The following is a 25017-nucleotide window of genomic DNA, read 5'->3' as shown; positions in this document are numbered from 1 at the left end:
CCCACGTTTAGCCCAACCCTTTCTTGCTGCAGCTTACGCACATTACTTCTTGGCCTAGCCACCACGGATGTGGGAAACAGATTTTTCCCTTGTTTGCTGCAACACTTCTTTATCTAGTTGTAAACTGTTGGCATTCCCCCCCTGCTCCTCCAAATCTTCTTTAACTAAACAGCCCTAGATCTTTCCATTTGATTGAGCGCACTTTATATTTAAGACCTTTGTCAATCTCATCAATTACTCAACTTCACACTTGTGTTTCTTAAACTGCAAGGCCCAAAACCTTGACAACATTTCATCTCAGTGAATGGCTAAAGAAGAAGGACTTTATGTGTCCTTAAGACTAAGTTGCTTTATATATAGGCCTATACTCTGCCTGCGTGTTACGCCATAGCGCAAAATGCTGACACATACTCATTTTATCATTGATGTTGACACACACTCGGTTTATCATCCACAATGAGCATGAGATTTCTTCGTGCAGAACTGGTAAAGAGCCAGTTATTCCCATCCAATTTTTTCGTAGCCAATTATTCTTGGCAAGATGCAATTCTTTCCACATGTCCCTGCTGAATACCATGCTACTTTTTCAGGACAGATCTCAGAAGTCAATAGCACCCTAAATTATAACAAACATTCAGTGGACTTCTTTCCCATCTGTGTGCTGTGGTAAATTTGAATGGAAACTCCTTATTCCAGGCTTGTACTATACGAGGTGAATGTAATATTTTCCATTCCGTTAACAGTCAAGGAAGATGTTGAACAATATTTGAAAAACATTTTAAAGTCATGATTTATTGATAAATTTCATCCAAGGATTTTAAAAAAATTTACCTGAGAACACAGATTGTTGATGCTTGTTTCAGTATATCTTGGAATAGGGAAATTTCAGATGAAGTTGTGGCAAAAGTCAGGGCAATGACATGATCTAAATGACATTTAAGCCTGGTGAACAGATGTAACTAAACAAATATGAGACATAATGAACATTCAACTCAGGAAGAACTAAAAAGCAAAAATCGAGTTGGTTTTCTGGAACAAAACTACATCAAAGTTTAATTCATTCTTTCATGAGTTTACAGATTTGGCTTGTAAATGTACTTGGAAACTTTTGACAGCATTTGAATTACACAGTGAAATGTAATTTTACTTACACAAGGAAAGTAAATTTGGAAAACCTACTTTACACCTGCCACATTCACTGTTTAGTTTGTAATTCTGCAGAAAACAATCTGGTAATTACTGTGCAATCACATTAAGGAGAAGATGAGCCGTAACTTCATGCTGTTAAAAAGAATACCGTACTTGGACGTATAACAGCAGTTTTTGCTGCAACACAGATGAAGTAATGTTATGACCTAGTCAGCATTACAAAGACTTCGGTGGCAGGCTGTATCTGGTTTTGGCACATTTGAAAAAAACATGAACAGAATGAAGAAAGTTCACAGGAGAGCAACGAGGGCTACAAGAGGTCTTATAAATGTATGCCAGTCAGAAAGATGAAAAACATTTTTGTTTTGTTTTGTTCATGTATTGGCAATCTACAAGTAGGCAAACAGCAAAAGAATAACATCTTCTCCATGTTGTAACATATTTTCTGTGCTGCAAAAGCCAAACTGAGGGACTTAAACTGCTCAGATATAGACGTGAGAAAAAAAGCTTCCTAAGGCAAGAACTGTGAAGGAGTGAATACAGTACATTGTTTCTCTCTGGAGGCTGTCTAAAAGAGACTGGACAAACATCTGTTGGGAATATCACCACTCAGAGCAGGGGGGATAAACACCTCCAGAGCCCTCCAACAACTCTTTTGTACGCTTCTGTGGTTCATGTTCTCATTTAAAAAATGCAAAACTAATCATAATAGACACTTAATGCAAAGAAAGAAGTGGCTGAAGTAGTAGTAACAGGAGAAAGGACTAGCTATTTTTAGGGGTATTACAGAAGGATCATGGCTAGGTTCTCATTTTCTGATCTTAACAGAGGATCCAGACACAAATTATCAAGGTACTTTCATTCCCAGAAATTAATGCTTGGAAAGAACACACACAAAAAACAAATGTGTTTCAATGAAAGATGTTGGGCAGCTCTTATTTCTGTGCATGATGTGTTCTTTCCCAAGAAAGCCCCTGAGGTTCAGTTCCAATGTAGATAAGGTTTTCTGTTCCAGTGAACACTTGCTAAACATTTCATAATCAATCCACAGAGTCAAGCCCATCTGATCTGGTATTTAGCATCCTATGTAGTATTTCCTGGGTACTTGCCAATCAGTGCCTCTGATCATTAGCAACCTTATTTCTACCCATAATCTGCTAAAATATCACACAATTCAAACTGAATAATTAAAGTTCTTGGAAAAGTAATCCTTCAGATGCCCAAGGTGAGCCCATACAGCTGCAGCCTAATAAGCCAGTGCTTACTCTACTATGCAGAACCCAAACTAATGCCTACCAACAACTGTAGTTTTATTGCTGTTATGACTTGCATCCTTCTACTTGTTAGACAATGTCTCTCAAAAGATATGCATAACACACACACACACACAAAAATGAGAATTTTAAAACAACCCATCAGCATAGATTTTATATATTTTTTTTCTTTTGCAAAGGGCAACGTGCATCACAATACAATAGGCATGGAACCATCCCAAGCATTACAATTTTTTCCTAAGCCTTCAGAAAGCGACCATAAATTTCAGGTGTGATCTGAGTAATAAAACCACATCCAAACAATAGCTTTATGTAATGCTTCTATTACCTAAACTTATTATGTATTAAGCATGGGCTATAAAGATTACAACTTCCAATTTGCAGAGTAGGAAGAAAACTTAGTGAAGAAAAATAATTTTTACAAGACTTCTGAAGATGTCAGTGCCAGGTCAAGAAGCACAATATAAAAGTCCAGCTGTCAGAACAGAGCATAGATAATCAGGCCTCTTAATCTCTGTGGATGCACTTAAATTCAAGTACAGCTTGAAATGACATTTTCCAACCAAAATATTCCAATATTGGTCAGAGCACGGTATGTCTGGGTAACTGAAAAAAGAAAACAACAATCTAGGAAGAATTCCCATCCTCATTCAGTACTGACTGAGGGGAGGACATGAGGCTGGCAAATGAAGATCTCGGGATGGCTGCTCTGTCATGGAGCCTCTGACTGTCCCAAACGCCCATCTCTCCTTTGCACCACTCCAAGACGTTTTCCAGGCAATGTCCAGGCAGAGGCAGACTGAGTCCCCAAGTCCCAAAAGTCATTAGTGATGACACTACAGTGGGCTTGGCTCCCTCCGTGCTCTACAGTGTATCAATAATTTAACTCTACTCCAGGCCTTGGTGCTCTCAGACAATGCCCAAACACCACCTGTGAGGACCCACTGCCCACACGGTGTTACAAGAACACCCCTCTGGTTGCTGTCAATGCATCTCTGGTTATTTTGGATCCTTTGAATTGGAAAAAAAAAAAAAAATACCACCACACAGAGCAATCCATTTTAATGCCACAAAGATTCTTTGCAGAGACCAGAGCAAATAGAGGAACGAATGGTGTGTAGTTTTGTCTGGGGAAGAGCTTCCTAACAGCTGTACATAAGAACCCGTCTGCGTCATTCAACCTTTGAACTAGGTTGCACCTCTTTTATTTAGCCTGAGTATTTCGATTTTTAGGTGTTTCTTTATAATTTAAAACATTTTCAAAAGTGACAAGCAGGAGACCCAACTCTAGGTAGCCTAGCATAATCGCTAATTTTAGGCAATGGTAGGAAGTAAAAGCTGGAGAGAATCATGTTCCTTTAGAATATATCAAGTTGATTTAAAAAATGATAAACCAGTATTTTTATTTTTTCTTTGTCTTGGCTTCTAGCGAAAAGATAAACTTCTAGAGGACATGCAATGACAATTAGAAGAATACATATGCTTACAGTTTTATTACAGCTTTCATTAAACAATATAGCAAATTAAAACCAGCTAATAAAGTATACTGTAATACTGTTTTGTTACACTGCACTCATACACTGATCGTCATATTTAAGTAATTCAAATAAGAGCACATATAAATCAAGGTCTAAAAATAAACTAGACTTTTTGCAATTATGGATGTCATAATTTCCAAACAAGCCAAAGCAAATCCTTACATTTCTACTAATTCAGAAACTGAGAGTAGTGTCTGAGCATCTCTGTATGAAACAGAAAACTCCAGCCACTATAAAGAGAAAAAAAAAATCATAATAAAATAATGTACTGCAGCTGCATAATGACCTGCATTAAAAGGAAGCAACATTTTCCATTCTTTAAAAAGTATATAATGATGATGATGATAATGATGATGATGATGATGATAATTACATTGTTTTGCTACATGCTATACACCCCCCACCAAAAAGTGTAAAAACATGATTTGATTAAAAACAAACATCTGTCTTCTCATGTTGCTACACATGACTATGGATGCCTTGTAAAAAATAACGATTCAAAAGGCTGTGGCAGCTGTACTGAAGTCGAGCATTAATGGTCAGATGCACTCTGCATTTCAAGCAGCTCGTTATTCATAAAAACCTTGGCCCCACAACAAGTTTTAAAAGAAGGAATCACATGGTTTGGGTAAATCAAACACGGGAACAAAAACAGAGCGGTATCATGACTCAGGAAGACAGACTCTGTCCCTTTTCATGATTCATTGCTTTGGGAATCTTCACAGGGACGTACTGAGCAAGGACATTCCCTCCAAGTAGGCTGATTTTTCTACAGGACTGAGCAGGAAAGAGCAATTTCACATTGGTCAGCATAAACTACGGCAGCCTCGGGGTATTCTAAGTTACAGCTGGCGTCCCAGAGAGGTTGTTCAAGCTGTGGAGGCCAATTGCAAAGCAGCATGGCTTCCATATTTTGATGACTCTCCAATAAGCATGGGTTTCTTTTAACACGAGGTTTCTCTCAGGAAATAGAGGTTTTTTTTTTTTTTGGGCTCTGAAGCAAGAGAGTAGCTCAAAATAACCAGGAGAGAGCCATCTGATGGTATTTGCGCAAGGTAACTAATAAATGGCCTTATGCTAAGGTGAAAGTAGGGCTGCGTTGCAACTGAGTCAAAGGGTGTTGGCTGGAGCTTTCCAAGAGGCCGGACAGAGCCCACATCCTGCTGACACTGACTTTACAGGTTGTGGTTGACCAGCCCTCCTCTGTTCTTTGGAAAATCCCTGCTGCCTTCTTTGAGTGACCTGCAAACACACTGTGTGATTAACCCATGTTGGACAAATCACATGGGCTGTAACAAGTTTTAAACTCCAGTTTCCGTACACTGAGTTGCAGTGCAGTGTTATAAAATAGCTTTAATTCTGGTTATATTGGAAAAAAATCTTGGATATTTATTTATTAGACTAGAATATATTAGATTATATATTTATTAGCCTATTTATAACTAGGCAGCTTAAGATTTTTAAGTGATATTTAAATGTCTGTAACCTCTTCCTAGAACTATTTTGCCTATTTCTTTCCATAAAACAATGCAGCCAGCTGGGAGATTTGGGCCCCAACCCCAAGCATTATATCCTGTCTCAGATATCAGATATCAGAAATCAGAGTGTTCCTGATGAAGTGATCAGAAGTTTTTAAAAAACTAGCGCTCTGCTGGAGTTCCATTTTACAAAGCAAGATGTTCTCTATTATTAGTAGATTCGAGCCTCAGAGAATAATCTTCACACAAAGGATGTGTGAAGTTTCAGATGACAGACATAACAATTGTAAATATTACACTTCTCTCTGCATGATATGTATCTGAAGCTATTTAAATGTCAGTTCCTGTTGCTTCTAGCTGTGGCAAAAAAAAAAAAAAAAAAAAAAAAAGACCTTTCTGTAGTTTAAAAAGTAAATTTGCTAAAAGCAAGTAGGTTTTTTAACATTGATGCAAGCTGTTTAGGAAAGCTAAAAAAAAAGCAAGGTAAAACAACTTAGAAACTTAACAAAACTCACCAGCAGTTACAAAGTGCCGTCTCTCATTTTCACTTAAACAATACAGTTTTTGTTGAGCTTGTACTATAAGCCCATGTCAGTACTGTTACTGCTAAGCACTTATATAAATATATGTTCTTCCTGATAAGCGAACCACGAGCTTTTCCTGATACTAGTGATTTTTAAAAAATAAATGAATTGTCAGTTCTGACCTACAAACCATGCAGGCAGAGAAACTCCAGCCCTGAAGTTTTGGATCAGTTTGCTCTGTTATTAATAGGCGTTTGTGCACTATGTAGGGTACTGTTTGTTTAGGGTTTTCAGGGAGGTTTTCTCTTTCCTGCTTTGTAAATAGACACGCAGCTCTCAGTACAGCATGTGCAGGACACGGAGCGGAACGGAAACTCGCAACATTGCTGCTGGGGAGGAAGTACCAGTTGGTTTCCTCACAAATAGTCTGAAAATATAAATTTGTGAGCCTGCAGAGCAGCGAGTCAGTGCCCTTTATCGTGGCCCTGCACCTGCCTCTGCCCAGCGGGAGCGGCAGATAGGGGCTGAACCGGGAGCAGCACTGCAGGGCAGAACAGCCTGGTGCAGCATCACGGCTGTGGCTTTGCGAGGCGCTCATGAACGGGATGTCTTGCAAAGACAGACAGAGCTGCTCCACAAGCTGCTTCATATCCCACGTTGAGATGTGGTCTCGATCCGTAAAGCAAAAGGTGACAACTGCACACATCTTGATGTCAAAATGACAGATTCCTGGCTCAATCTCCCTAGCTACCTTAGGAACGGGTAGCAAGAACTGAAGTCAGGGGACGAACACTTCTCACCCTATTAATTTCAGGAAAGCCGTTGACTGAGAAAGGTTGCACAGACCTGTGGAATTATTGCTGAAAATAATAAAAGAGGTGTGTGCTTTCACTGTAGCTGCAGCTTGAAGATCACAGCAGGATTTTACTTTTGCTTTTGTTTAATCATTCTTCCTCAAAAGGAAATTTTTTTCTGGGACACACAGTTCTCCCAAATGCCATCTGCTTATGGGTCAAGGCAAGCAAATCCCAGATGAACCATAAAAGCTGCCCCAAAGCATCCAGCACAGCTGTAAAATGTGACCTACATGCACAACTATATTTTGAGACTTCTGTAACCAAATACTACTGCCCAAAGCACAGCACAGCTAGACTTACCTCCTTTGAGCACTGCATTTGGTATCATCACCTAATCAGAGTGATGGGGAAATGGACCTCAGGGATCTCTTACTGCCCACACCGCTGTGGATATTGTTTGGTGTGAACTCCAATGAATGTTGCATTTGTGTTTGATGGATTTAGACCAGTTTATATCTCATGCGGATTAGTTCAGAGGCAGGCCCATGCCATTTTGTGTCACAGATAATTCAGCATAGGTAAAACTAATTCTTTTACTGAATTTAAGTTTCAAGGAAAGTGCAAAACATTTAATAACAGTTTTTCCAGTTTTTATAGAATGATAATGTGGCAGTCAAACTTTCAGCATTGCTTAGTTTTATTTTTTTATTTTTTTTTCTCTGTACGGAAAAGGAAGAGGAGAGTGAGAGGAATAGGAGAACTAGGAGGAAAAAAAGGATATGAAAAATCAGATCAGTTCAGTTAAGAAACATAAACTCAGAAAGAAGAGGATCTTACACTGCCTAGAAATTAAGCCAACGCTTGCTCTTTGATGTTTACACTTGGACAGGCTATCCCAACAACTTTTTAAAAGACAATTCTACATCAGTGAGAATTGCTGCTAGAAACTAAACAGTGGTATGCCTATCACCTTTACTCACACATAAAAATTCATTATTTCATAAGTAGTACCATATTCATTAATGGAGGTACAGAGCCACTATGTACTATGAACCATTGGAAACAGTGAGGAAAATTCACTCCACCATGAACAAAGAATGAAGAAGTGCCAAGATGCTGTTTTGAAATAGCAAGAAGAGGACTTTCAGAAGACTCAGCTTGAGTCAGTGTGTGCAACAGCCTTGTCAATAAACCAGACCTATTGCATAATAAAGCAAAAAACACTTTCTTGTTTTTCTCTGCTGTTGCTATTACTGTAGAGCTAAACAGCTGGGAAAGGGGGAAAAAACAAAGTGCCTGAGAAATGTTTTTCTACAATGAGAACCCAAAATGTAAGCCACTGCTGCTTTAGAACGTGGCCCACTGTGTTTCAGCCATCTCATTATACCACTTTCTAGAGTAATGTTTCTGAACAACTTTATACCTAGGTGTTTTCTTTCTTTATTTTTTTTTTATTTTTCCTTTGGAAGTAAATCCTCAGGAAGCATCAATTACCAAAGAAGCAGCAGCAGCAGGGATCTGGCACAAGCACTGAGTTAATACAATCAAGACTTCCACAGCACTGGAAGCTCTGGAGTGTCCCAGCAGGTTTTCCCAGAAGTCCCGTAAGTCTTGTAGCCCTCAGAACTTGGCCAGGAAAATAAACTGGTAGAAACCTGCTTGATTTTTTTTTAGAGTATCGTTTTTATTAACTCTGCCATTTTAAAATTATATAAGGATTTACATGACTGATTTTGCTGTCTTGCTCCTGTTTATATCTAAATCTTGTTTGCCATTTGTATCACTCATTATCAAGGCCTTTAAAATAATAAACTACAAATAAGGTTATTTTTCTATTTTCTTTTACTATTTACTATTTTTTACAGTTTCTCACAATCAAGAAAGTGTTTTCCTGGTACTAGCTTTTAGGGCAGACATTCCTAATTCTTTTTTCTGTCCATTCTTTAAAGCAAGCCTTTTCATGTAAGTCTCCCTGAAAAAGGAGATGTTAGCATATGCAAACTGCCAAACATACGTGAGGCTTGTGCTCACAGCACTGCCCCTTGGCAGGAAGCATAAGAAAAAAAAAAAAAAAAAAGAAAAGAAAATATTCCATTGTGCTTTTCTTCCTCTTCACAACACTACTTAGTATGTACTTTTTGTTTATATATATATATCTGCATGTTTTGTTCCACCACCACCACCCCACGCAAAGCTCTTTGTGGGTTGTAACATAACAAATGCCCAGGATAAGCAAGTATTACAACCATTCCTTTTGAAGACTCCTTGTTAGATACTGACCCTGTCTAAGCCATACTGGCAATTAAATTTAATACTGTTAATGCAAGTCAATCTATCACTGTTTTCCTTTTTCTCAGATATTCCTGAGCACAGTCTGGTGAGATACACTTACATTTACTGGTGCTGCTGCCTAGCACAAGCAAGAGTTTGCATTCCCAAATTACAGCTCACTGCACCAAGTACAGTTCATGTCCACGCACTTCGAGCAACTAAAATGTGAGCAAAAAATTGGCCTGCTGCTGCAGAATGGTGCTGTGGTAAAGTTCAAGAAAAATACTAATTTTCTCTACTGCTTTCAGGAAGATCAAACAGAAGAGGCTAGATGTATTTACTTATTATAAAAAACATGTCAGTGTCAACGAAGTAGTCCCAGCCAGATGCTGGTATTGATCTCAGAATTGCTTTTCTTAGCATTTCCTGTTGTATTCTAGCCTATCAGATGAAGGGTTTTCTAAACTGTTGGAAAACAGATAAACCAAGAACAAGCTTTTTTAGTAGCAGTAGGCGGTATCCTGCTAAATAAAGACCATAAAGTAGGAGGGACTATATTGTTAATTTCTCACACAACCTGAAAGGAAAGATCAAGCTTTTAAAGGCTGTCATCAGCAGCAGGGATACAAGTCTTCATCCTGTGACCACTCTGTGTTACCTTCGTCACAGTGGACGCAGGCTTCAGAGAAGTCTCTGGAGTTTTGCTCAGGTACAAAAGTGCTGTGTGAAGGATCAGGCCCCACGGCCACCTCTGGATGCAGCTTTCACCTACATCAACCTGTCCTCACAATCCTCTAAAATGATGTTGATTTGTCAGACTCTTAACAGTGGTTGAGAATTTTGCCACCAAGAAATAACAAATATTTATTTCTACTCTTTTTTCAAAATTCCATTGCTAAAATCAGCTGCAATTTCTCCTGTATTGTAGGGCTTTAAAAGCACAACACTGCAATTACCCTTCTTTTTGACGTGCTAACATTTGCTTAACATTAACAGTAAATATTTGCCAAGATATAAAAAGCACTCAGCCCCTTGCAGTCCCCCTCCCCCCAAACTATCTTCCTCCACCGAAAACATATGCTTGTAATGAGAGATAAATAAAAAGGTAATTAAAGACAGCACATTTATGAATTATTTTTAGATAATCCATGGCAGTTGGCAGCACCCTAGGCAGCTTCATTGGAAATAATGGAGGGTGAGGGTTAATAAAATAAAACAGAAGTGCACAAAAAGGATAGATTTTGTGCTTTTTTAACTGTTCCTATAGGTCAGGCAAGTAAGGTAGTTTACCCAGTATGTGTGCATATATATATATACACACACATATATATATGTGTGCATATATATACATATATACTGTACATATATATACATATATATATACACACACATACTCATATATCCCATACACATATATCACACATATATCATACACATATATCCCATATATATATATGGGAATGTCTCTGTTGTGGTGCAATGAAGACACAAACCCAGCAGCTCTGGTTCATTAGAAATATTTCTCATATTTCTCATACAGTAGCACACAGCTCAGCGTGGTCTAATTTACCCTGCCAAGAAGGGCAAACAGTGAATGGTGAGATCTCAGCCCGTGAAAAATACATGTTTTTTTGCCCCACTGCTTCAGCTGAGTAGCTCCTGCAGCATTTGGCTTTGCATCTGGATGCCAACGCACCATTCTGCACTGAGCTCTAGCAGCAGAGGTTTGTAAAAGATCCTGGATGCTTTGCCAGTGAACTGGGCAGAAAGGAAGGGGAAATAGAAGTAGCTGGGACAGCAGGACGCACAACCTGCAGGGAGAGGACCACGCAGGGAGACACTTCCAAGTCCGTATGGAATATAAAACAAGGAACAGGCACTAGGGGTTGGGAATTACACATCCATTCATCATACAAACCTCTTTTAGCACTTCTGACAGTTCAGCTGAAAACACTGAATTCTTTTCCTAGCTGTTGGCTTATTCCTGCGTGTAAAAGTCTTGTGTTTCAAATATTTTGTTCTTAAGAATTAGGACTGCATTCAGCACTTTTGAAGCAATAATAAGAGGCTTCATCCAAATACTTGGCCAGAAATTAACTCACTCGAGCTAACAAATTCCTTTTACTGGGAGTGGCACTAGTGCCTGGGATTAAGAAAGCAGAGCTCCGTTTCAGGGAACAGCTGGTAAGCCAGGGACCTGTGCCCAGGCCACGTGCCAGCAATGCAAGGTCAATGCACCTTGGTGAGGCTCAGCAAGGCTTCCAGCTCTTTGGCTGCCTGGGTTAAACATCGGTGCACCAGCCTGGCATGCATTAGGTTAGAGAGAAGGTACGACTTCAGCCGTAACAAATAATTGATGTTTACAGGGTCCTCCTTGTAAGTGCAGGCAGTTCTGGGGGCTGCAGCCTTTGGGAGAAAACTCCATGAAGATTAGCGTCTGGAAAGGTGCTTCAGGAAGATTTTATCCTTAAAACAGCATCAAAACAAGTGAACCTCAATGGGTAGGCACTAACAGGAGGCATTATGAGCTATTAAATCTTACTTTTTTGTTCAAGTTTAGGCCTGAGCCTAGGCTGCCCCTCACTCCTCCACCTATCCCTATGAGTTAAAACTAAATACATCTTTGATGGGCCTTGCCACTCAAGCTTCCAGCCTTGGTAATACTTTTAAGTAAATATTTCTCACCACTTGCAACTTTTATGCACTTTGCATAACACCACATCTACAAGCAGGGCATAATCATTCACAGCTTTGTGCTTTTTTCAAGCCTTCACTATGCTCCCTAACGAAGTGCTTTACCACAGGAGAGTGTCTCCAGAAATAAATGTACAGTGTTTTTGTGCACTGCCCAGTGCTTCACATACTGATGTTAAACAAACCAATAATTAAGACAATATCTCAGAACATTAGTTGTCTTCAGGCGTCTGTTTTATCACTAATTTGGGCTACAACCCAACAGTGCATGACTCACCCAAAGAACTGAGCATGCAGAAAGCATCTGTGCCACTCGTTTTGTTTGAAGTTCAGGTTTGACTCCCTCTTCTGAAGATAAGAAAGTGCCCTTGACCCATTCCTGCAGGAGGACACATACGCCCGGTACTGGAGCTCATTTTTAGTGAAGTATCTTTTCCAAACAATGTTGGCTGTGGCTCCTAGACATTAGTATGTACCCTGTGCCTCAGTCAAGATCTTGATTCAGAGAAACAGCAGTGTGAGTAACAGGAAGAGTTACTCTCTTAGTCACAGAAAAAAGTTCATAATTTCCAGTTCTCTGTAGTCTTGTGTTCCCCCGTCCCTGTATGTGGCTGCAGACACAGATTCAGTGACTTAGCTGGAAAAAATTCTGCCTAGTCCTATTCTGCACAGAAGATAGTAGAGTTTGTTTTTTTTTCTAAAAAGGAATTTTGCTAGACAATCTTTTCCCATTATTTCTCATAGATATCATGGCAGATTATACAATACAGAGAAGATACATTTGTGAGAACATTTAGCTTAGCCTTTTTCTGCGGCTAGGTGCTATCATCGCTGTCACTGAAACCAAATACAAGTTGCTTCTATAATTTTAAAGGTTTTAAAGAGGAAAATGAATGAATTAGGTGGAACCTCCTGATGTAAAGGGGCGATCATTCTTGCCTTGAGAATATAGATCTTGCTAAAAAAAAAAAAAAAAGAGACAACTCCAGAAACTGAAGGGATTGGCAGAGGGAAAAGAGCTCATAAGAGTGCAAGGAACAGGCACCCAAATGTCAGAAATGAATGAAAAAAAAACACATCTTGGGAACCAAAGGAAACTATACAGTTTGTTTCAAGTCAAAAAAATAGACTAAAGCTTGACTAAAAGTGTGCTCGGAAAGCAGCTCAACCAGTTTTCACAAGGACATGGGCAGGGAGATATTTGTTTACAATATTTTAAATTTCTATTCTATCATGTCTAATTACTTCCAGTTTTCTCCATTTCAAGTGCTACTTGTTTTAGTTTATACTGTAATAACAGTAATAACATACATATACAGTAATAATATACTGTAATAACAGGCCTTTGGGGAGTTTTAAGCAGAAGGTTTAGTCAGATTCAAACCTTAAGGCTGCAACACAGTTATGCACAAGAGTACTTCTTACATTTATGAAAACGTACTTTAATGTTATTGTAGGTAAGACCTCTAACCACCCAAGTGCATCAAAAGTTCGAACTCCACTAATGTGTGATTCTTGCCAATTTAAAAGTGGTGCATATTTTTCTAGCATGTTATACCTCTGGAAGATTTCTTGGGAACAAGTCCAATGAATGTGACATAATTAACATTTACACTGATCTGTGAACAAAAACTGATACAGATAATTAAGTAATTCTGGCCTCTGTTCTCAAAAAACTGTTGAGTAAAGGCAGAGTCCTGTAAACGTGTGAGGTTCCACTGACTTCAAAGGGGTTTGAAATTTGTATGTCTCTGCAGTGTAGACAATTAAGTTTCAGGGTTATATGAGAGAACAGAAAGCCACCTATTGGTAGTATGCCCGTATCAGAAGTCCTCTTCTTGTTTCTTTGTTTTTTTAAGTGTAACAGAGTTATAAGGTGTCATGAACCCAAACCCAGCTTCTTACGTAAAAGATGACCGAGTTGTTGCTAGCCTCAAGTCATTTGTCAGTTTGAGGTTTTATAACTGTACCTGCATTGTTTCTAGAACTGTCTACAGCTGGTAAATCCCCCGTGAAGCAATCAAAGACACATACAAAGCAAATACAACTGACATTTTTCTTCAGAGTAACCACCAGTGAGACTGGGATGAAATTGGAAGCTAGATTTTATGTAATTCTTCAGATTTCTTTCTCTACCTCTCCATTGCATGTTCTGCCTCTCTTTGCCTATGTCTATAATTTCAGTTTGCTTCCATATGTTTCCCACCATACCAGGTGAACTGTGTCTTTGTACTTTATGAGGGCTATCAGAAATAAACTACTCAGATTAAACATGTTGTTAAAATTAAGCCCACATTGAGAACCTTAGCTAACAGCTGTTCTAGAAGTAAGGCCATGACGGGCTAGCAGCATGTACCAGGACAACAGCAAATTTTGAGCTTTCTGACGTTTCACACTGAGCTTTGGAATTTGACTTAAAGCTGAACTTTTGACTTTTTGTGAACTCATCTGCATGTGGAGAGGAGGGAACTCGCTCGTCACGGGCATAGGTGTGGATCTAGCACACACCTAGGTACAGATTCCCAGGGGAAAATAGACATGAGAGGAACATATTGACTTCAGTTTTGCTTTGAATTTATTCATTTTTTTTTTAATTTATAAAGCCAAACTATAGACAGAGGAGGAATTTACACACACTTTGGCAGCCCAAGTGTAACATCTGTGTGCATACACTTCAGAGAAGATAGCTGTCTGACAGGACAATGGTATAAAGCAACAAAATGTTTTATTATTTCATCTGCTCCTAATTCCTTACTTAACAGGGAATGACACATTTTTACTGGTTTGAGTTTTTCTTATTCCATAAGAAAAAAAATATATTTGAAAGAAGAAGAAGGGTGATGAAGGTGTAAGGGCATTAAAAATCCCAGTGCAGAAACAGATTTTGGTTTTGGTTTATAACCTTTAAAATCAAGTAGCAAATGAGTAAAATATTTTTTTTAATGGAATAGAAAAGGTTATTTGAGTTCTGTCCTTGTGTCATAACACAAAGTCACAGTGAACTCCAATGTAATAAGAAATGGCAAAAGGAAATACTTTTTAGAACAGCGTGTACTTGAGTGGTAATTTATGTCATTGGAAAATATTTTAGACAGAGATTGCAGAAAATTCAAGCAGGGATTGAAAAATTACATGTACAACATGAAGACTCAAAGATATAGAAGGATGATGTACTTTTTATAGAGAGATATTAAACCACCTAGTTCAGAGCTTAATTCCAGTTTCAGTTACTAGCCAGCCAAAATGATCTGACATCTTTCTCAATAGTCTTCCTCTTATCACTAAAAAACATTAATGTCTCAGCCATCAAAGCAATTCTTAAGCATTGATATATTCTTAGAATACAGTTACTAGAGACCAAAGTAGACAATATACTTGAAATTTTACATTAGAGATTTCATTTCCAAACATTGAGAAACCATGATGCAAGCCTTCAACGAGAACTTAAAAAGTAAAAAACAGGATAGATGGTAAATGCATATGTAGACCCCTTCTCCCACATTTCTCTTGTGTTCAAAGACAGTCAACTGCCCACAGAGAATTTGAAGTGCAATGATGTGATTGAGCAAATGGTTATTACACAAAGAAGTTATGCAGAGAGGCAGTTATAGACACCCGGATGTGAAATAACTTATTATTCTTTCTGAAAGAAGACATGAGAACCAATGCATATTTTTTTGAAGGGATCAAATCTTATTACTTTCCTTAGTAAACATGTTGCATCAAAAATTCCTAGAACCTCCACATTTTTCATTACAGATATGCAGATAGACTGCTTTCCCACCATTCAAACCCACCAGAGGCAAGCAGCCATCTCAGTCCAGAGCCATTTCATTTCATTTGACTTATGTCAATATCCCTCTCATCAGCAACCTCTTCAGTCCTATTCAAACTGCCTTTCACCTCTCCACAATTTCATAACCAATTCTTAATTTTTGCCAACTATTTCCTGAGTAATTTTGCTGTAATTCTTCAATCCCACGTACAAATACAAAATGTATTGTGTTCACTTATACCACACAGAAGCAGCCTGTGACCTGGCACTGCTCAGCTCCAGTAGGTCTCAGAGCACAAACCTCCTTCCAGTGCATTGGGGCAGAGCACTGCTGGACAGAGATCTTCGACTGCCAGCACCTTTGGAGTGGGACAAGGAAGAGTTGGGGCAAAAGCATGGGCTCCAGGTACCAGAAGCTGAGCAGAGAAGATCTCGGTGTCCACAATACTGGTCTGCACTGCAGACTCTGCTCTAGGTAAACCCTTGCAAAATGGCAATGAGATGGTAACAGCTGAGCAACAGGGTAATTAGCAAAGGGAGGAATACAAGAGCCCTTTCTTCATGCATCACTGAACTACTGTCCAAAAATATCATGCTACTTGGTGCATCATGATATGGAAAAATTTACCAGTACCATAACATTTCTCGTAATGCCAAAGACTGCAGTGTTCATACCACATATAAAATCAGGCAATTATGAAGATAATCACCGTCTCTATACTACTGTTATCATGATGACAGTCTGTTGGTTTTACACAGTAACATGTTATGGGTGTTACAACATATTGTACAAAATATATATTTTGTGTAAAATTTGTCATATCTAAAGGGTAACACTTCTTTTGAAGTAAAAAATCTAACAGCTCAAATCATCTTTTTATTCAGTGCAAGCATATAAAGACGTTCTTTCAGCATAAGTTTCAGCTTTTAATTTCAGCTATTAATTGTGCCCATGGCATTCTGGTTAGGAACAAAACAGTCAGTTAGACGCCACTGTAATGCAAAAATGAGTTTCCTGAAGGAGCGATCACTTAGGGAGAGCTATGAAAACAGGCTTCAGCACTTTTATTACTTTAACCTGTCTTCCAACTCTTATGTGAAATGAGATTCTTAGTAGCAAACCATTATTCTCAAACTATTTCTCAGGCTGATTCTGAAGTTATTTTGCAATGACCTTGACTTTGGAAATCTCTTTGTTACTTTTTCCAGACTACTACATCCTGGTTCAGAGAAAACAAACTAAGTGGTGTGGTTCAATCCTCTTTCCTATATTCTGGCTTTGAAAGTCCTCTCTGTATAATTATGAGAAACTTTTCAAGTGCTCTTCAAGTTAGGATTTAACGCTGATGCTATTTATGAAAATCCTTGCAGTTATCTCCTTACAGTGTTCATAATGACTGAGCTGGAATGAACTGCACACTCACTTAGCTTAGCATGATTTCTGGCATTTGCCCACTTTAATAAGATGCAGGAAAAGTTTTATATTTAATTTGGGAGTGTGAGTTGGAATTAGTAATTTTCCACTAGTTAATATTTTTATCACAACTAGGGATTTTTCCATGTTTTTGAAAAAATGAGACAAAACAAACAAACAAAAAAAAAACCCTGTAAAACTGTGTTTCATTGCATAATGATACCATTAGCCCACTGTCTGATTGCAATCAGAAGACTTGATTAAACACATTTCTTGTGTCTACTATGCACAGAGAAGCATTTTACCATGGAGAAATGTATAATACTATATTGTTCACCATGTTCTGTGGAGACACATCTGCACGTATTGCATGGTACATAGTTGATGCAGCACTCGCTCATGTAGCATGAACATTAGAAATGGTGTGCTATTGTGGACCTTGGATACTCTCCCAGGTCGAGAGTTGGTGTCTCTTAATGTGGCAGCAAACCTTGGCTAGCCTGGCTAGACAGCTTCCATTACTAGTATAGCTCATTTATATAAAATGATATAAATGATATAAATCAGGGATATCTTGCAGGGATAAGCACTTGTACAAATAATATATACGTTCATGCAAGTAGTATTTATAAATGCACATACAAACACAAATAGACTGAATTCCAATATCTACTCACAGTAAACACAGTAATTCCCTTTCTCCAGGAAAAAAAAAAAAAAAAAGGAAAAAAAAGTGCACTGAATTTTTCTGGGTTGTAATGGAATGATGCACGTGGTATCCTACTCCTTTATGGAAGACAGATGGACGTTCTCCTGTTTTGGGCCTGTTCTGCAAGCACCCCCATAAGAAGTTTTCATAAAAAGAACTTGTATGTTCTTATATTAATTTAAATAGAAGCTGTGTGTTTACTTTTCTGCTGTGCAAGAAGCATGTAATTAAGGCACAAAGTAAGCAAGCATAATAGCCTCATATCCTAGAATAGCTATTATCATTGATTAACTTTGCCAGAAAAGGCGCCACGGTAAAAGAGGTAGAGAGGATAAAAAAATAACACAGATGTTTATCTATGTATCTTTCCACTTAAATGTCTCAAGTTCTATGAAGATGTATTTTGTTAATTAGCACAGTTTTCTGTGGTTATATATAGCTTTGAAAGGGCTGTGTTAATTATTGGCATTACAGCAATGTTTAGGTTGAGAACAGTTTGGAATAGAACATGTTCAATATTCCAAAAGAAACACTTCAGGAAATATATCTGACATGTTAATATAGTAACATTGCTTAGCAGAGAATATTTTTAATAATCTAAGTCAAGAGGGTTGAAGGTTTCTTTGGGTTTGTTTTTGCTTTTTAAATCACGGAAATGAAATGGAAGAAAAACACACTCTTCTGCTCACTTCTACAGCAGTGGCTATTTCTATCCTTCACCCTGGAACTGCATCACCTCAGAAAATAATAAATAATGTACCCACAAGGCAGATGAACCCAAGCTGGCTCCGCCAATGCTCAGGATGAAACTGTGGAGAAACTGGAATTGTATGGAAGGTGCAGCACTGTATACGGGTGACATGTCTACATGCAAGCAAATTAAAAATAACCATAAAAGTTCAATAGGTAACTCATGGATATTTGAAGGGAAACTTACAGATCACTGTAGACCAGGCCGTAAATCTGGGCTGTGCTGTGATGATAGATTCCTCTCAGAATAATCAAAAGCAGGATCACAATAAAAGCTGGAAGCCCCCAGCTCAAAAGGAAGTAAAGCAGATAGCGCCTCTCTGTGTGTTCATCGTTCATCACCAGGACGTACCAGAAATTAACAGCCTGAAAAATAATGCAGAATATTAATCAGTAGCCTTAGTAGAGGATTAGCTATCCCAAAGACTAAATCACTCTGAATGTCATACAGTGTACTTCTGTCCCAGCATATGTCCAATATATGTCCCAACATAAACATTTTTCAACATATTTCACTTTCATTTTCTTCTCTTAAGTAACCAAAAGAGACCAATTACAAAAAACTACACTTAATTATGTAATTGTTAGACTTGCAATTAGACTATTAGAGAGGAAGGGACGCTCTAGAAGAAAACACTGTTTTCACTGTGCAAACATTAGCTTTCTTCTTGGATTTCCACAATGTGTTATAATATTGCTAAATCTGATCTGTATTAAAAGTTTTTTATGCTATTTTTCAGTTGTATATGACTTTTTGTAGGAAAAGCACTATCCTCCTTCAACGTTTCAACATGTGGTATGAATGTAGGAATACCATTGCAACCAAAATTTTAATGTAACAGGCACAGCAATGGAGGCATTCACATCACAGGCTCTGATCAGACAACAGAAAGAGAATTATTAGCCAGGAGAAAGACACAAAGTCTTTGTGCATGCGATTATGCTGAGACCAAAAATAGTTGATCTGATAGCTAATAAAGTTTATTTCTGCCCACGTGATATGCTGACTTTGTTCCATTCTACTTTTCGGAAAGAAAATGATAGCAGTTTCATTAGAAGAAACTCACAAGTTTTTGTCTCCTTTGATCACTGTTTCTGTTCTTCTTTACCCGAGATGGAAGAGACAGCCTGACAGCCTACTTGCCTTTCTTGCTGCTCTAAACATGAAATACTCGACTAGTCTGTACAGAGGATTGGACTGAGGAAGACAGAGTTTCTCAAGTAATAATATATACAGATTTGGAGGTTGGATAGACTGGTAGTGTAAATGAATAGGAAGGGGAGAATAATGAAAACGGGCCACATCTGGAGTGCCGGGTCCAGATCTGCGTTCCCAGTACTAGATAGACCTGGAAGTACTGGAGAGAGTCCAACCACAATGATCAAAGAACTGGAAAGAAGCACCTCTCCTATGAGGAGAGGCTGAGAGAGCTAGGACTGCTCTGACCAGAGAAGAAGAGGCTCAGGGGAATCTCATCAATGTCTGTAAATACCTGAAGGGAGAAACTGATGAAGAAGGAACCAGACTCTTCTCAGTGGTGCCTGGTGGCAGGACAACAGGCAATGAGCACAAATTCACATACACGAAATTCCATCTGAATACAAGAAAATACTTTTTTACTGTGTGACGGTGGTCAAAGAATTGCCCAAGTTGCCTAGAAATATTGTGGAGTCTCCGTCTCTGGAGATACTCAAAAGCTTCCTGGACATGGTCCTGGGCAACCTGCTTTAGCGGACTGCATGAGCAGGGGTTTGGACCAGAGAATTTCAAAATATTCCTGCAACTTCGGTGGTTCTGTGATTCTGTGCACTATTAGTATAAAAGTTTGAGGGGAAATAAATAATGAATGAATGAATGAATGAATGTAAACTCATATGCATCTTTACAATATTCTGCATCTTCTTATGATCAACTCCTCATCAAGCATAAACAAGAACTTAAAAACATGTATGAATCAAAATGAAAAAGTGGAATAGCTAACATCTCTTGAAATAACTGGTCATATAAGTACGGAAACCACTCAAGTAGAACAAAATATTCAGAGTTTTACTTGGATTTTTGTGTTTGTCGTAAGTTAATAGAAGAAACATTTTCCAATGTGGTATGTTTTTTGTTATGCGCATTTGTTACTGTTTTCTAATAAAGACCCAAATCATCCATGATCAGAATGTTTTGCAAAACATTTCTTCAGCCCCTCTACTTCAAACCAATTTAAGCTACAAACTATACCAGCTACAGCTGTGCTTGTTATAAAATTATTTCTTAGCCTTCTATATGTGATAAATAAAGGATTACTTTTACCTTTTTCTAGCTAAAGCGCATCTAATTCAAAGTTGTGCCTTGAGGGTCTCTTAATATTCAGAGCAGAGAGGACAGACTTCTTCAGGCACCCAGTGATCCTTACCCAATCATATTCATGCCTCTCCACTGAATTTCATATAATACAGGAATATAATAATGTTGATTTATAATGTTTCATGTAATAATGTTGATTTATGTGCTTAACTTGCAGCTGTCTATTGCTAGGATAGGTGAATCCCATATTCAGAGACAAGAAAATCGCAAAGAAAAACAAATATTTGTGTTTGTGAAATTTTGCAGATTCCCTTCAGCCAACAGGTTGTCTAACATGTTGTTCAGGCAGGCTGAATTTTTACAATCAAGTACTTAATTACTGCTTTGTGGATTGCTTATGCAAGTCTCAGCAGTTAATTTTTATTATAGGTGTTGTTCTGTGATTTATATAGCATGAACATACAATACTTTCTATCATGGATCATAAAGCACACTACATTTGCTAACAACTTGTTTTCAAAAACAATTATTAGTTTAGTAAGCATTTTTGAATGCTCCCCTAAAGACTGACATTTTGTATGCCTGGTGTATGCAGTTATATTAATAATATAGTAATTATTATGACATTTGTTATTGTCATTTGGTGACTGGTGCTATGTGAACAAAGGCAAATTTTATTTTCCTTGAAAGAACACAGGAAAAACCTACTGAATAATTGTAACTTTCCTGTGTAACTTAGCACAGAAAAAAAAAATATGTTAATCCCATTACTGGACATTCATAGGAATAAAATATTGAACAGATGAAAATTTGGGGAAAGAATCCACACAGATTTTGTGAAAATATTTTTCGAACTTACTGGCTCTTCTCTTACAATGCACTTTTTTTACTTTTACATGAAATTGAGAACTTGAATTCAAGATTTTATTTGTCACCTTATTCTAATACACATTCCCTGTTCTCAAAAGAAATGGATGAATGTTAGCTGTGCAGTGAAACATGAAACATGAGTGAAGAAATGTTCAAATTATGTGTCTCTGTAATTGTGACTAGGCTGTGCTTCAAACTGAGTGTTTCCAGACAGCGAATCCTTCAACCAATCTATGCCATTATGCTCAGGGATTGTTGGTTCTACTATTTCTGACTACCCAGAGAATATTGTTCTCGGCCATGCAACTGAGATTGCTTTCTAAGAAACTGTACTTAATGGCCTTGCTCCATGTTTGTTTAGTCATGTTTACCTGTCTCACCTCATTTGTCACAGAAAACACATTAACACTAGTACTCCAGCAAAGACGTAAGGGAGTTTGGGTTAGTTTGCTGTTTCCTGTGCAGTGACATTTCTATCTTGATAATTATAAGTTCTTGTCTTCAACCTTTTGAAGTTTCAAAATTAAATCAATGAAATGCAAATACTGGTGCTAATTTTAGCAAATTGTTTCCTGTTGCCATGCTGCAACAATAACCAGTCCAACAGAAGAATAAAACATACAGTCCACTTCTCAACTGCTCAGGTGGAAGAACAAATGTATAAGTTGTTATTGTTCTGACATAGGATACGAAACTACTACAAATTCAAATAGCACTCTAATGAAACAATGCTAAGGTAAGTGAACCTTTTTTTCTTTTTGAATGAGGTAATCAATTGAAATCACCTTCCTGAAACTCGAACGCTTTTTATTTCTTTGTTCATTCATTTATCTTTAGCGATACCTGTGGATTTCAGGTAAACGTTAGCTGCAAGACTTTAAATAAAAGTTTTCCCAGCTCAATGGGAAAGCTTCTATTTCCCTACATCCTTCTTTTTACGAATAGCCACAGCTTTCATTTTAAGAGTGGCTGCATGGTTTTTTGTAATTCCTTTTTGTAAGCTGGTAAACAGCCCATTAATCATGCTCAAAAAAATATATATAAAAAAAAAAGAATTAAACATTGTAAAATAAGTAATTGTCTTACAAGTCTGCAACAAATTTATTAAAAAAAAAAAAACAAACAAACAACCAAACAACAAAAACTTAGGTTACTATAGGTTACCGTTAAAAATCCACAAAGGACAAGGATTCAGGTATGGGTGACATCAAGCTCATGACATTCACTCTGGTTTGCTTTGCTTATTGAACTGCCACTTTCTCTGCTTACTCCACTTTTACAATGGATCAAAACAGAACAAAGAGTCTGCCTTTTACCATAATCTTTCTCTGTGTCAGAAATCACAGCTGAGGACTACATAAATTTCATTCTCTCCTCAAAAGACAGTTTTTACCATTATTGCACTCTTTTTCTTTCTTTCTTTTTTTTTTTTTTTTGTTAACAAGTTAGAAAATGCTAAAAGAAGAGAGTCATGTTTCCTGAAAAATGGTTGTCACAAGAACAACAGAACACTGAAAGGCATCCTTAGTTTGTCCCCCTAAGATAAAAGCACAGACTGCATTTGAACATACAGGCTTATGTTGTAGCAACAGCCATTTGTATGCAGGGACATTTGTAAGAAGGAAGTCTTCTGAATTTCAGCATTAGTACAAGGCAAATATTTCAGGCTAAATTCACTCTGTGGGCACAAAGTGTAATATACACCTTGCTTACTCCTTTCCTTCTGCAGTCAAGACTGCCTCATCCTTGAAAGACTGAGTAATGTCATTAACCTTCTGCAACCTACAGAAATTGTCTTTGGTCATAAAATGGAACTGGCTGATGTGGTTTCCAAGCCTCTCTTCATCACATTTGAAAAGCCCCGGCAGTCAGGTGAAGTCCCTGGTGACTGGAAAAAGGGAAACATCACTCCCATTTTCAAAAAGGGTAGAAAGAAGGACCCGGGGAACTACAGACCAGCGAGCCTCACCTCTGTGCCTGGCAAGATCATGGAACAGATCCTCCTGGAAGCAATGTCAAGGCACATGCAAGACAAAGAGGTGATGTGAGACAGCCAGCATGGCTTCACCAAGGGCAAATTGTGCCTGACCGATTTGTTGGCCTTCTAGGATGGAGTGACTGCATCAGTTGACACAGGAAAACCAACTGATGTCATCTACCTGGACTTCTGCAAGGCCTTTGAGATGGTCCCACATGACATCCTGATCTCCAAATTGGAAAGAGATGGATTCGAAGGATGGACCATTCAGTGAGTAAGGAGTTGGCTTGAAGGCCACAGCCAGAGAGTGGTGGTCAATGGCTCCTATCCAGGTGGAGGCTGGTGATGAGTGGTGTCCCTCAGAGGTCTGTCTTGGGACTGCTACTGTTTAATAGCTTTATCAATGACATAGACTGTGGGATCGAGTGCACCCTCAGCAAGTTTGCAGATGACACCAAGCTGGGTGGTGCAGTTGATACAACAGAAGGAAGGGTTGACATCCAAAGGGACCTGGACAAGCTTGAGAAGTGGGCCCATGTGAACCTAAGGAGGTTCAACAAGTCCAAGTGCAAGGTGCTGCACCTGGCTCAGGGCAATCCCAGACAGGAGTCCAGACTGGGAGAAGAAATCTCTGAGAGCAGCCCTGCAGAGAAGGACTTGGGGGTTCTGGTGGACAAAAAGCTCAACATGAGCCAGCAGTGCGTGCTTGCAGCCCAGAAAGCCAACTGCATCCTGGGCTGCATCACCAGAGGGGTGACCAGCAGGGCAAGGGAGATGATTGCACCCCTCTGCTCTGCCCTGGTGAGGCCTCACCTGGAGCCCTGCGTCCAAGTCTGGGGCTCACAGCACAAGAAAGGTGTGGGTCTGTTAGAGCAGGTCCAGAGGAGGGCCACAAAGCTGATCAGAGGGCTGGAGCACCTCTCCTGTGAATAAAGGCTGAGAGAGCTGGGGCTCTTCAGGCTGAAGAAGAGAACACTTCACAGGGAGACATCACTGAGGACTTCCAGTACCTGTAGAGGGCTTATAAAAAAGATGGAGAGCAACCTTTTGCTTGAGCAGATAATGATAGGACAAGGGGGAATGGTTTAAAAGCAAAAGAGGGGAGATTTAGATTAGAGGTTAGGAGGAAATTTTTCCCTCAGAGGGCGGTGAGGCCCAGGCCCAGGCTGCCCAGAGGAGCTGTGGCTGCCCCATCCCTGGAGGTGTTCAAGACCAGGTTGGATGGGATCATGAGAAACTTGGTCTGGTGGGTGACATCCCTGCCCATTGCAGGGGGGTCGTCATTAGATGACCTTTAAGGTCCCTTCCAACCAAACTCACTCGTTGATTCTATGATTCTATGAAATCCACGCATAAAATCCAGGAAGCAAGACAATACAATACAAAAGGAACACTCAGACAACCTTGTGACAAGGATGATTTGATGTGCCCTTTGTTCTGCGTCTGCAGACAGCCCTTTCTGTCCTGCTGCCTCTGAGGTCCTTTCTGTTCCTGCATTTT

The 25017-nt window shown here is 38.8% G+C and overlaps 1 protein-coding gene across 2 annotated transcripts in view; it reads right to left on the bottom strand.

Annotated features, from left to right (window-relative positions):
- Positions 1-25017, bottom strand: part of ADGRV1 (adhesion G protein-coupled receptor V1) — a 288840-nt gene that overhangs the window by 60242 nt on the left and 203581 nt on the right. For both annotated transcript variants that reach the window (XM_083816849.1, XM_083816850.1), the window contains one exon: positions 18561-18739. In XM_083816849.1, the coding sequence (XP_083672975.1) occupies positions 18561-18739 (179 nt within the window). The remainder of the gene's footprint in view (positions 1-18560; positions 18740-25017) is intronic.

The sequence above is a fragment of the Anser anser genome, assembly GCF_964211835.1.
Source record: "Anser anser genome assembly, chromosome: Z".
In the NCBI taxonomy this organism is placed as follows: Eukaryota; Metazoa; Chordata; class Aves; order Anseriformes; family Anatidae; genus Anser; species Anser anser.
Note: the sequence above shows the minus strand (reverse complement) of the source record. Positions and strands in the feature narration are given on the sequence as shown.